The following is a 14,311-nucleotide window of genomic DNA, read 5'->3' on the forward strand; positions in this document are numbered from 1 at the left end:
TTTGATACTTGGGATTAATTAGAATGTATGTACCTGACTTGAAATCTGTATTATTTGATTGAACTGACTTTGTAAAGTGCCTTTAGACGACATGTTGTAAATTGGCGCTAAATAAATAAAACTGAACTGAATAAAAAAACAGAATAATTTGTTTTAACAAATCTGCCAGAAACTTTGTGGCCATAATAAAAATAGTCGTTAAAGCCATCAATAAAGTCTTAAAATAAATTTTGAACTGAAATGGTAGAAGAGATGTTTATTTGAAGATTAATGCATTTTCTTTTTTGGTCTTGATAAGAAGTCTGGCTGCAGCATTTAACACCATCTATAGTTCATTTAAGCATTTGTGTCAGCAAGTGGTATTAAAAGAATTCACATGTTATTACTCGCCATTTAAAATGGTTCCTCTGTAATGTATTGAATAAAATATTGAAAACATAAACAAACAGAACTTACACAAACACACACATGCACAAAGATCTAGAGGATGAAATGACAAAACCTCAAGTCAGTGTTTGATCTATGTTTTATTTCACTCATGGAAATACGTTCTGCTTCAACAGTAATCCATTATTCGCCTGACAGAGCTGAGCCTAATGCCGCTGTGTACCAGCTCCCTTATGCTCCTGTACTCTCCAGGACTCAGGTAGACCATCCTGCCTCTGTAGTGGGGCTGCTCGTACATCAGCCAGTGACCATCCATCACGCTGCAGGACTGGCAGTCTGACATGCGGTAGTGGTCCATTATGTTGTCACAGTCGTCCGCCAGCTCGTGACTCTGACCAAGGAAGTTCTCCCTCTCAAAGATTCGCATCCTGAAAGAACCTCTGTGCTGTTGGAAAAACCATAAGGGAGCTCAGCATGGGACATAACTATCACACTGATGCCATTGACTTTGCTGAAGAGTCAAAAATATAATTTCCATGCAGGATGTTTTTAGTATATGTGTGTATACCTGGGGAATTAAACGGCAGGATCGGATGGAGTCGTTCATACCAAAAGACACATAGTCGGAATACTCGCCCCTTCTCAAAAAATACTGGTTTCCTATGAAGTTGGGACGGTCATATACGACAAAGCAGCCACTCTCCACCCTGCAGGAGTGACATCTGCTCAAGAAGCTCGACATATCCGAGCAATCACTCATACACTCATAGTGGCGACCCTGGAAGTTTCTGTCCTCGTAGAAGATGATCTAGAAAAAAAAGAAAAGGTTTGAATAAACAAGCTGTCCTTCTCTGATATTTCATCACACTTGTCTGCATTGCTTTTCGGTAGTGTACATTCTAAACAGTGAGTCAAAGCATTCTAAACTCTGGTTTAGAATCTCTACCCACCTTGCCCATGTTTGATCTGCTTTTGTGGTATTCTGTCCAACAACCTGCGGTTGCCAGGCGGCTTTTATACTTTATACATGCTGTTACAGGGTTTTGTTATTCAAATTATCTGGAAGCTGATGAATAAGCAGCTCTGCGATCGCTGTTAATTTCATTTGTGCCATCATGATCCAGAACAAAGATGGGGGAAATAGGTGGAGGACACATTTGAACTGTATTTTTCTAAGACTGGAGGATGAGAAAAACACTTTTCATCATATTTAAAACAGCCTCATTTGATTTGTGTACATGTTTTAGGTATAGAACTTCTGCAGTTGCATGTATTTTTATATATATCTAATAGGTTTTAAGCTGAAAACAACAAAGGAGGAAAGTTAATGGTAAAAGATTTAGCTCTTTTAAGAAAGCTTTTTTTTATCCCTTAATATAACTTTTGTGACCAAATAATTGTGATTCACAATCAATATCCCAACTTCAAAAAGCACATTGAGCAGCTTCCTTTGAATAACCAGAAGTTACTTGCCTCAATGATTTGATTATTTAAGCTATATTTCAAGCAAAAATGGATCATAGAAAAGAGAACTTCCACTTCCTTCTAAACAGTGGGTCAATATGGTTGAACAGTAAAAGGCAATAAACTCTCCACATCTATTTATAGCAACACATTGTTTAAAAGTTTAGACCTAAAAAAGACCAGTTCAAACGGACTAATCAAGTCTGATTTTCAACCTCTTTGTTTAGGCTAACTTTGGACAGGATATAGAGTTAGGCTCAAAATGAGTTAAACCTGAAAGACAGTGGAAACATGCAACAAAATACAGCAACTGTAAGAGTCTGATTGCTGTAATACCAAAATCGATTATCCCACAAATTGTAGAGAAAGCTATTAATGTTCTTTTCAACATGCCATGTTTAATCAAATGTACATATATATATACAGATTTTTTTAAACTGATCATCTGTTTACATCGTTGAATTAACTTTTAGAAATGACTGTCTCATTTACTATCAAAAACAAACTTCTTAGTTAAATCTAAATAATTTAGAAGAATGGCTGCAAGGGCTACAAATCATTTTGGGCTTTAATCTACTGACCAAATAAAGTCCAAATTTTAACATGTTTTTATGGATAAAATAAGCAAATTGTGTGGTTGACCAGAAATAGACATGGTAGCCCATGTCAAACCATGTTTGCTAGACTCAGGATTTCTACAGACTGAGATTATTAACAAACATTTTGCCACAGCAGGAACGAAAAGTATTATCTCCAAAATATCTGTAAAATAAATAAAACACAGCCCTATAATGTAGTGATGATATAAAAAAAATATTGTAATTTTTTTGATACATAGATTACTTGATGTTTCTTGCTCAGCATAGTTTGCAGTCATAAAATCCACATCCAGGAGCAGGAAGTAATCCTTGTTTCTTAAACTGAGCTGTTTGTTCATTTTCCAGTCTGGTGAAACAGGAACTTTTGTAAAATAACTACTGCAGTTGTATATTTCCTGCTTTTGTACCAATCCTACGGACTTTGTCATGGAGGTGGTCACCTAACTAAAGTCTTGCAAGAAACTATTTAATGTTAATTAAACTGAAATTAAAAAAAACATTTCAAAACTGGTTGTGAAGCCAGCAATGATGTTAACAATTAAATTTTATAAATTCTTTCATCTTTACTACGTTCATGGTAAGATCTCATGGCACGAGATCTCGTCAAATAAAAAGGTCTTGTCAAAGTGAAATCTGTCTTGTGGAGTTTGATCCATTTGCTGTCACATTTCATCTAGGGACGTAAGTCGAAGCGAATGCTGTCCCGAATATGAAGGTGAGTGCTTTAAACTTTACACGCTGTATGTACATTTGAGATTCGTATTTTGAAGTAAGAAAGGAAGTAGTTCTTGATTTGCCCCCAAAGACAGAGTAAGCAGGAAACCCTCATCACCATGAGATCATTTTGGACACCTGGTGAAAAATAACAACAACAGAGATAACAGAAAGGATTTGAGCACTTTAGAAATTTAATAGAATAAAACATAATCTAAAAGGAGGAAATCAGGAAAATCTCATAAAAATAAACACAACTCAGACCGAAAAGAAAAATAAAACAATTAAATGTGGCCTACTGAACATAAGATCTCTTTCTTCAAAGACATTGCTAGTTAGTGACCTGATTTGTGACAATCAAATTGATTTATTTTGCCTCACAGAAACCTGGCTGCAGCAAGAGGATTATGTTACTATAAATGAGTCAACTCCTACTAATTATTAAAATTTTCACATTCCTTGAAATACTGGGCGAGGAGGAGGAGTAGCAACCATCTTTCAGTCCGATTTATTGATTAGTCCCAGACCAATCAATAGCTACAACTCTTTTGAATATTTAATCCTTAGTTTTCCTCATCCAAATTGCAAAGCACTAAAACCACTTCTGTTTGTTGTTTTGTACCGTCCACCAGGCCCTTACTCTCAATTTTTAGATCAGTTTTCAGACCTTTTATCTGGTTTAGTGTTAAATACAGATAAGGTTATTATAGTGGGGGATTTTAACATTCATGTTGACACTGAAATTGATAGCCTAAACATAGCGTTTAATGCTATCTTAGACTCAATTGGCTTTGCTCAAAACAATAACAAACCTACCCATCTTTGTCTTCATTCTCTGGACCTTGTGCTGACATATGGCATTGAGTGTAAAGACATAAAAATATTCTCTCATAACCCTGTCCTGTCTGACCATTTCTTAATAACCTTTGAGTTTAATTTAACTGAGTACTCCACACCTGAAAGAAAATTTCATTATAGTAGATCATTATCAGGCGATGCTGTAACAACCTTCAAAGAATCTGTTCCACTTTTAATTTCCTCATTATTACTGAAAAGCACAATGGAGGGCAATAATTCTGTTTCTGCCCCTTCACAAATTGATTCTTTTGTTCATAGTGTTTCTTCATCATTGCGTGATGCATTAGACAATACAGCCCCCTTGAAAAAGAAGGTAATCATTCATAGGAGGCTAGCTCCTTGGTTTAATTCAGAGCTGCATACTTTAAAGCACAATGTTAGAAAATTTGAGAAAAAATGGCACTCTACACACCTAGAGGATTCCTACTTAATCTGGAAAAATAGCCTACTGTTGTATAAAAAGACACGTCGCAAAGCTAGAACCGCTTTTTTCTCATCATTAATAGAGGAGAACAAGAATAATCCTAGGTTTCTCTTTAGTACAGTTGCTAAACTTACACAGAGTCATAGCTCTGTTGAGCCATCCATTCCCTTAGCTCTTAGCAGCCATGACTTTATGGGATTCTTCTTAAATAAAAATTGATTCTATTAAAAAAAAATCTTCGACATACTCCCGAAGATGATTACTTCATCCACAGCAAGTGAGACAACATTGGAAATAACTGCAAAACCTGATTTGTGTTTGGACTGTTTTGATCCTGTGAAGCTTCCTGAGTTATCAGAAATATTAGCTTCATCTAAACCTTCAACTTGTATGTTAGACCCAATCCCAACCAAATTATTTAAGGAAGTGTTCCCTCTGATTACCAGCCCCATTTTAGATATGATTAATCTATCTTTAGTAAATGGATATGTACCACAGGCTTTTAAGTTAGCTGTAATTAAACCTTTACTTAAGAAACCTTCGCTTGATCGAGATGACTTGAAAAATTACAGACATATATCCAATCTTCCATTCTTATCTAAAATTCTTGAGAAAATAGTTGCTAATCAAATGTGTGAGCATTTACACATCAATGACCTGTTTGAAGAGTTTCAGTCAGGTTTCAGAGCTCATTATAGCACTGAAACAGCTCTGCTGAAAGTCACTAATGATATTCTTATGGCCTCAGATAATGGACTTGTGTCTGTTCTGTTTCTGTTAGATCTCAGTGCTGCATTTGAAACAGTCGACCATAATATTCTCTTTAAAAGGCTGGAATATGCTGTAGGGATCAGGGGAACAGGGCTAGGCTGGTTTAAATCTTATCTGTCTGACAGATTCCAGTTTGTTCATGTAAATGATAAATCATCTTTAAACTCCAGGGTTAATTGTATATATATATACTATATATATATGCTTCCAATAGATCAAATTATCAGGCAGCATGGGATACATTTTCACTGTTGCGCTGATGATACTCAGCTTTACTTATCCATAAATCCTGATGAGCCCAACCAGTTAGATAGACTACAAGCATGTCTTGAAGATATAAAAACTTGGATTACTTTAAATATTTTGCTTCTAAATTCAGACAAGACAGAAGTTGTCGTCTTTGACCGGAGTCTTTAAAAAAGTAACTGCTTAGTCAATCACTTAACCTGGATGGCATTAAATTGACCTCCAGTAATCAAGTAAAAAGCCTTGGTGTTATTTTTGACCAGGACATGCCATTTAAATCCTATATTAAACAGGTTTCTAGGATTTCCTTCTTTCACCTCAGGAACATTGCCAATATTAGAAATATCCTATCCAGGAGTGACGCTGAAAAACTAGTCCATGCATTTGTTACTTCAAGGCTGGACTATTGTAATTCTTTACTATCAGGATGTCCACAAAATGCAGTTAAAAGCCTTCAGCTGATTCAGAATGCTGCAGCAAGAGTTCTGATGAAAATTAAAAAGAGAGATCATATTTCCCCTATTTTAGCTGCCCTTTATTGGCTCCCTGTTAAATTTAGAGTATAATTTAAAATTCTCCTCCTCACATATAAAGTCCTTAATGATCTAGCTCCATCATACATCAGAGATCTGATTGTTCCATATGTTCCTAACAGGGCACTTCGTCCTCAGACTGCAGGTTTATTGATGGTTCCTAGAGTCTCTAGAAGTCTGACAGAGAGATGTATCCCAATCCTTGTGGTTTTTAGTATAAAAATGACCATCAGTGGGACCCTTTGTGGGGTTCCTTGAGACGACATTGTTGTAAATAAGCGCCGTTTAAATAAATAATCTGAACTGAAACTATCTCTGTAGTTATGCTGCTATAGGCTTAGGCAGCTGGAGGACATAATGACCACTTTCACCCTCTTCGCTACATTCTCACACTACTCTCCAATTTTGCATTATTTGCTGTTATTTCAGCTTTTAGCCTTGTTCTCTCTATTCTCTTCCTAGAAGCTACACATGGCCTGGCTCTGTGTCTACCTGTGACACCTTTCTGGAGAGGGGAATTGTCCGAGCTTCTGCTGGCAACAACTTAATGCTCACCCTCTACCGATGATCCACATAGCCCTGTCTTTTAGTGTTTAACCCTTTCTCTCTCCTAGACATGGCGATTGACTGAGCTTAACTGTAACTAACTCTATGTGCTCTCTTTCAGACTCTAACCTTGAAAACTGGCTCAGAGTTTATCTGTTCTTTCTTTCTAGGTGAAACGACTAAAGGAGCTACATCCATCAACATTTACTTTTCCTTCCCATAGAAAGTACTCCTGGATCAGTGCTTCTTTGTTCTTTTTGTCTCTGCTCTGTTCTCTCAAACCCCCAGTCGTTCGTGGCAGATGGCCGCTCACACTGAGCCTGGTTCTGCTGGAGGTTTCTTCCTGTTAAAAGGGAGTTTTTCCTCTCTGCTGTCACTACATGCATGCTCAGTATGAGGGATTGCTGCAAAGTCAACGCCAGTCACTGTCCACTGTCTCTACATGCTCATCCGGGAGGAGGGAATGCTGCAAGTCACTGACTGGATGCAATCTGCTGGGTTTCCTTAGATAGAAAAACTTTTTATCCAATTTGAATAAAAAGCTAACTCCGACTGCACTGTTCAATGGTTAGGATTAATTGGAATGTATGTACCTGACTGTTGTGAAGTGCCTTGAGACAACATGTGTTGTGAATTGGCGCTATATAAATAAAACTGAATTGAATTGAATTAAGAAAATGTTGCATTCACTGACACGACTAATTATTCTAAGGCTAGCAACTCATTTGTAGCTTCTTATTGGTGATATGCTAAAGGATGGTTTCCTGATGAAAACTGAAATCATTTTTCACTGATCAAACTGAATCTAGATTGTTCTACAGTGGACAGAAGGACAGTCTTTATTTATGAAACTTTAATTCTATTTTTGAAAACCCAAATACAATATTTTGATGCTTTTTGAAAATAGGCCCACCAGCTGGTGCCTGCCAGATGCTGGTGCGAGCCCTGGGTCGCTGGGGACACCGGTTCCCGGGCTTAGGCCTTCATTGCTTGGGGTGGCGGTATGGCTGGGTCGGGGGGACTTAATGCACTGTGTCTCGCTCTGTACCTCTTTGACCAGGGGGCTGCTGCTCCTGTGCCTTATTGATGACCTACTTCTGTGCTGAGTGTGTTTCTGACCTGGGGTGATGCTTTATGTCTGGCTTCCTGGGACTGCTGCAGCCTTCCACTGTTGGGTCTATCTGTGTTTTGCAGCTATTCGGTGCTGTGGATTGCAGGCCTTCTGCCGTTCTTACAACACTTAGAAATATACACTTCCAGGTGACAAACACACACACCCACTCAATACAAACACACCCTTTTTCTACACAAATGTTTAAGCATTTGTGTAGAAATGTCTCAGAGTTTATCTGTTCTTTCTTTCTAGGTGAAACTGTTACGCTGTTGTCATACAAACACAGGTTACCATGCTGATGCTGTATTGAATATTGAATTGGGAAGTAATAACGTTAATCATCTAATACTGTCTTGAGATATCCCTTTTGTAGAGCAAAACTGCCCTGGCATATATGGTATGCCTGAAATGCCATGACTAAAAAGAAAAAAAAAATAACAACATACATAAGAAACATATTATATATGAACTGTTGAAACATGAATTAATACTAATTTCAGATTAACCAAAATATAGTCTGTGATTTGTGAAATGTTTGCCTTGTAAAAAAAATTTTGTTAAAATCTCATCTCTAATTCTCGGGAACCAAATGTCATGTTTTCTCTTGTCCTTTGAGCAGAGTATGTCCCTACACCCCTGATCCCTACTGCAATTATTTGAAATTAAACAAACCTTTCTCCTGCAGCCAGCCGGGGATTTTGCAGTTTTAAAAGGGATGCATGCATTATTCTTCTGGGGCATCTTTCAATATAACAAAGCCTAAGAGCTACTAACTTTTTATCATAGAAGATGAAATGTTACCAAACTGGCAAGAGGAATTTTGAAAGTTCCACCAAGTAAATCTTCCATGGTGCCACCAAGAGTATGAATTGGTTTATCTTACTTTTTTTTTTTTTAAACTACAATATTTAGAACTATACAAAGGCATGAAAGCCACAAATTTGGATATTTCTGTGTGTGTTAATTCAGTTCTTCCAGCTGTATCAGCAACAATCTCATTTTAACTTCATACTGTTTAAGAAAATACAAAGAGAAGAAGGAGCAGCTTACAGACACCATTAGGAAAAAAAACTAGTTCTTCAGTACAGTAGAATGGATCATACACTTACTAAGAGGACCTTTATAGGGTTGGCAATACAGTGATTTGGCACTTGTTTGATCAGGAGATGTCATGCGTGGACAAAGAGAAATCAAACTTGACCAAACCATTTTGCTGATATGCAAATCAGGCTATTTTGAATGACAAAAGCTTTCCCCTGTCTGCACATTCTGCATTTCAATATAAACCACAACTCAGCTGCAGTTGGATGGGAGGCAAGAAGCATTAGAAACAATGGGGAAGGTAAGGTGCTAATGCTGCTTGCTAAAGTCATCCAGCTTGTAAATAGCAAAAATAGAAAACATTACATCTTCCTGTTGTCTATGTTGCTGCTAGGTGATAAATCGTTATGGCACATTACTTATCATTGTGTATCACGATGTTTCCTCCAATCCAGATTGTTTTCTTCGAAGATAAGAACTTCCAAGGCTGAAGTCACGAGTGCATTAGTGACAGTCCGGACTTGAGTTCCTATTTGAGCCGCTGGAATTCCATTAAGGTGGAGAGTGGCTGCTGAGTGCTGTATGAGCGGCCCAACTACACAGGTGCCCAGTACATGCCCTGGGGAATACCTTGACCGCCAGCACTGGATGGGATTCAGTGAGAGCATTAAGACATGTCATTTTATTAAAAACGTAAGCTCAAGACATAGGTTATTGTCCTATAGTTGATATGATTTGTCTTTTTTTTCTGACTAACTTGTAATTTACTTAATGAAGTAAAACCTGATGCTTTGACATTTTGGGTTAATTGGGTGCTACAGTAAGCCCAGCTCCAGCAACATACCGCAGAGTGCACCAGCCAAGCAATATGCACAGAAAGCCTAGCAGACAGAAAGGAGAGATAAAAAGCTCATGATTTGGCAGCAGGAGGCTTCATGGTCATGCCCACTCACATCAGTTTTTGAAAGAAACTCGGATGACAGCCAAGGAAACCATTTCTAGCCGTGGGCTAAAACTAAAAGGGGAACAAAATGTGTTAAAATACACTAAATCTGAATTACCAAAACACTATTCTGATCTTTAAAACATCTCTTGCCAGGTGTACGGAAAGTCCTGGAAGATCAGGTTCTACCACAAGCAGAGGTTTGGAGGTCAGGCAGCAGAGTGTGCTGAGGACTGCCCGTCAGTTTATGAGGCCTTTAAGTTCAGGGAGATCCAGCTGGATCCTTCCGGATGATCACAGAGTTCTAATGCATGGCAGGGTTCCACTCCACACTCCAGAGTGGAGATCACCAGAGTCTACATTCTATCACATATCTGGACTCAAAGAACTGTTTAGAAAACTTTGAAAAGTCAAAGCCTTCTAACGTCTTATCACCTGTCTTCCTACCCAACATAAATTGGGTTGCACATTACTAAATTCTCTTCTCCATGTACCAATTGTCCCCATGTTTTATTTTAATGTTACCTTAACTTTGTTGTTTAAAGTATCTAACATTTAAGTATAGCTGTTATCAAATAACACTATAAGAGTAACTGAATTAAATTATTATTATATTATAGAAACATTAAATCTTCACTTGTGGATTGGGAACCTGAAAGACATCTAGTAGACTTAAAATCTTTCTGTGGAAAATAATTTAGGTCATTGCAGAATTACATAAAAGAAACGTTTTAGAACAACAAACAAAGTACATGCTATACCACTCACTACAGGTACATCTGTAAAATTAGAATATCGTGAATAGGCTCAATATTTTCTTTCACACATTTCACAATTGTTTCTTAGCTGCAGTTGCCGAAAAAAAGTGTTTACACACCGCCTTTTCAAAAAAGATTTTATGTGTTTGTTACTATTTCAATACTGTTTTATGCCTCAACTAGGTTAGGGGTAATGCTAATACTAATGTCAAAGTTGCTAACAAGCTGAGATTCTTGGGTAGTTATTTCTGATGAATGGTACATATTATCTGTGGTTGTCAGGTTAAGGGAAGACATGAAAGCTTTTTAGAACAGATTATAATAGTTTATTACTATTCTGGAACATTTTATGCCTATTTAAGCAACTTTGCTATTGCTGAAGTTAAATTTGCTGTGCACTTAGCTTCTTAACCATGAAACAGTCTTTGCAAAAGATGACACATCTTAGTTATGGGACATGGTTAGGCTACCACCTTGTTAGAATAGTTTAAAAATGTTTTTACATGTTCAGTGTCGGAGTCTGGGAGTTTTCATGTATTGCTTTTGCCTGCTGATAACACTCACCTCTAGATGCCACCAAGATCCCCTGGTGCTGAGGGTAGCAGGTGTTCCTCATTCTCATCAGCCTGAAGGAGTATAAGAAGGTGGAGCTGTCTGAACTCCAGTGCCTGAGTGTTAGCATTTGTGGTAACGTCATCTGGCCAAGCCTTATGTTTTGTGTTTTTGCTGAAGTTCATAGTTACGTACCTCTTTGTGTGCTCCTTCCTAGGTGACTTTCAAGTCCAAGCCTCAAAGCTCCTGCAACGCTCAGCCCTGACTCAAGTTATCAGCTCTGGATCCTGCCGTAGTCTGAGCTTCCAAACCTCCAAGAAACCTACCTGGCTCAAGTATTAGCTGACAGCTCGAAGCCTTCCTCCTTCAGTAAGCAAACCCTGCTCACCCTCCAACCATTACCTTCACATACAGCTTCCGGAAATCTCACCAGGTAATGACGCATAAGAATCAAACTGTCAAGAGCTCACCTGAACTTTCTCCTGAGAACTTGCCATGTCCTTGGACTGATTTGTAGAATCAGCAGCTGCATTAACTGTTCTCCCAGACTCCACATCATTCTCCCTTGACCCAACTCCATCTCCAGTATGCAAAGCTAATGTCATTCAAGTATTGTTTCTCATCCGTTCCTCTGAGTAAACGTACCCCTTCATCTCTCCCGTAGAGTTTGGTGTCTCCAGTCCAGGTTCCAGTTCCATTACTCATCTCTGTAAAAATTTACTTTTCTCCTGCCTCCTGAGTGTCTCTCTGCATGTGGTTCAAAACCATTAAGAAAACTATGACATTGAGTAGCAATTTTTGCCTTAACAGGCTCAGCAACAGCACTTATGCTGCTTTAAAACTAGCAAGTTCTGCTTTTTGGCCAGTTGTTTACCAATGAATGGCAAATCTTTGCTGTGGTTGTCAGGGAAAAGGTTTACATGATACCATTTCAGAATACGTTTTTAACTGTTTCTTTTTCACATGGGAAGAACTAGAGAAATTCTCCTTATAACTTATTAGACTTTACAAATATAGCTGAGTAAGCTCATTTTGAAACCAAACAATTTATTTAGGTGTTTTATTTTTTATTTTTAGCTGTCAATGTTGCATAATTGTTGCCCAGAAATACCCAAATAGAATGTTTGCACATTGCTACACTCGTTTTAAATGTGTAAATGTCATCATTTTTAGAGCACACCATTTTCTTTATATTGCTTCAAAATAAATAAAAAAACATTTGCAAAAAGATGCTTTATTTTTGTTCAGCGGGATGATGATATTTTGTGGAAAGTTACGCAAAAAAACTCAGTTTTCCACACAATGACAAGAAACATTTATTAAAAAAAATATTACTGGTACTTGTATCATTCTGCTGTGGAAATTCAAAGTGACCATTCAATAAAAAAATGAAAACTACTGAAACCTGCATTTGTTATGTTATCTATATTAAAAACAGGACTTTCACAGTAGTTTTAGGTTTTTTGAGTTTCCACCAGCAACTAGAACCAAATCTGATAAACACAGGTAAAAATCTACTGCGAAAAAGGCCCTGGTAGGGAGGGAGGTAGGAGTTTTTGGATGAATCTTAAAATAAAAGTGGATCTTTGTGAGGAGACTGAAGATCCCCACATTTTAGTACAGACTTCTTCTCCTCTGGGTGTCATGTTTTTAGTTTACTTTAAAGTACAAGACCAGACTTTTGTTTACAAACACACCATTTAAATCCAGCCACCAGGGCTGAATACCTCAGTGTTATGTTAAAATTATTTTCAGTGTTTATGCTCTGAGATACAGATTAAAGTGATCGCAACTGTCCAAACTTGTTGATCTTTTTCAGATTCTAAGACACACTGTATCAGCAGCTGTGTGTATCTATTTTTTCTCCCTTCCAGATGCATCTTGCAGCAGTAACTACAGTATTAACCAAATCCGGTGTAAAAAATCTAAGAGCTACGTTTGACTTGTCCCTGTTGAAGAAAAGGATCCTACAGCATGTTACTGCCAACACTGTTTTTCTGTGAGGATGGTATTTTCAGGATGCTGTGCAATCTTAGTTTTTCTCCACAGATATTGTGTTACATGTAGGCAGAAAGTTCCATTTTTCTTATTTGACCTGAGAACCTCCTACTGGATATTTGCTGTGTCCCCTAAATGGCTTTCGGCAAACTGCAAGTGGAAGCTTTAAAAAATTTTTCAACAATGGCTTTTTTCTTTAAACTCTTCTAGAAAGTCCATGATAGTTGTACTGTTGAGAAATTCTTCCATCTGAGCTGTGGATATGTGCACCCCATTAGAGTTACCTTGGGCCTCATGGCTGCTTCTATGATTAGTTTAGATAGCTGACATGTCTTGGTTGGTTTGAGGTTGATCCATCCTCTTTCTAAGTTCAGATTGATTGAACTGAGCTCTGGGATGTTCAAAGCATGGGATATTATTTTAGAATTTAACCCTGCTATAAACTCCCCTAAAACCTTCTCTAACAAACCTCAGGAGCCTTTACAAACATTTATACAAAGATTAAGCTGTGCACAAGTCGACTCTCTTGAATAGGTGACTTTTGGTTCTAAAAGATTTTATTTGGTAGTATCAGAGGGGGAATGTTGCCCTACTTTTCAGACTTTTATTAGAAAAAAAAAAAGAAACGAATGCATTCTTTTCCTTCTACGCTCCATTTAGGCATCAGTTTGTCCTAAAAAATGACAAAATGTGAACAATTTTGATGGGTATGAAATATTGAACTGTATGCACCAGTATTATTTGCATTATTAGACAGAGGTGGATAGGAACTAGTTACATTTACAAGAGTAACTTTTTTAAAAATTTTTACTTTTAGAAAGTTTACTTCACTGTACTTTTCAATTTACTTGAGCAAAATTGTTTTGCAGTAGCACTACTTTACTAAATAACGACAAAGCTGGTTTTAACTAAAACTGCTTCAGAGACAAAATTTTTTTTGAAAACTTTATCTATAAAGGTTTTTATACATTAAACAACCATGCAGAAACATTCAGAATATATTCAACAAATAGGTGCTCAAAGCACACCACTACCCTGCCTTCCTACCCTCAAGACACTCACACGCAAGAAAAGGAAAAAAAAACAAAAAAACAAAAACCAAATGTGACTGAGATACTAAGCAACATTTTTTGCAGCAAATATACTAATAAACCACAATGGAAATTCGTCTTGACACAATTACTGCACTTACAATCACTTGACAAACTGGAATTCTTCTTTGGCATTATTTAGAAAAGGCTGCCATACTTAATAAAACCCACTAGTCCTACCCTTAATACCGTCTCTATTTTCATGAAGGATAATATCTTTAGTCCACTGTGAGAGTCCACTTTGTTCTTCCAGTTTAATAATATTAGTCTGT

The 14,311-nt window shown here is 37.3% G+C and overlaps 1 protein-coding gene and 1 pseudogene across 1 annotated transcript; one reads left to right on the forward strand and one right to left on the reverse strand.

Annotated features, from left to right (window-relative positions):
• Positions 1-508: 508 nt before the first annotated feature.
• Positions 509-1,369, reverse strand: LOC124871557 (gamma-crystallin M3-like). Its single transcript, XM_047370952.1, has 3 exons — positions 1,338-1,369; positions 956-1,195; positions 509-832 (listed from the first exon to the last, which is right to left on the reverse strand). The coding sequence occupies exons 1-3, from the start codon at positions 1,344-1,346 to the stop codon at positions 557-559; spliced, it is 525 nt and encodes a 174-aa protein (XP_047226908.1). The 5' UTR covers positions 1,347-1,369; the 3' UTR covers positions 509-556.
• Positions 1,370-8,989: 7,620 nt separating this feature from the next.
• Positions 8,990-9,934, forward strand: LOC124871381 (annotated as a pseudogene).
• Positions 9,935-14,311: the final 4,377 nt, after the last annotated feature.

Source organism: Girardinichthys multiradiatus, chromosome 7 (genome assembly GCF_021462225.1).
Source record: "Girardinichthys multiradiatus isolate DD_20200921_A chromosome 7, DD_fGirMul_XY1, whole genome shotgun sequence".
Taxonomy (NCBI): Eukaryota; Metazoa; Chordata; class Actinopteri; order Cyprinodontiformes; family Goodeidae; genus Girardinichthys; species Girardinichthys multiradiatus.

Coding starts and splice junctions, on each gene's coding strand:
- LOC124871557 (XM_047370952.1), bottom strand. Junction 833..955: donor CCTGCCGTTTAATTCCCCAG/GTATACACACAT, acceptor TTTTTCCAACAG/CACAGAGGTTCTTTCAGGAT.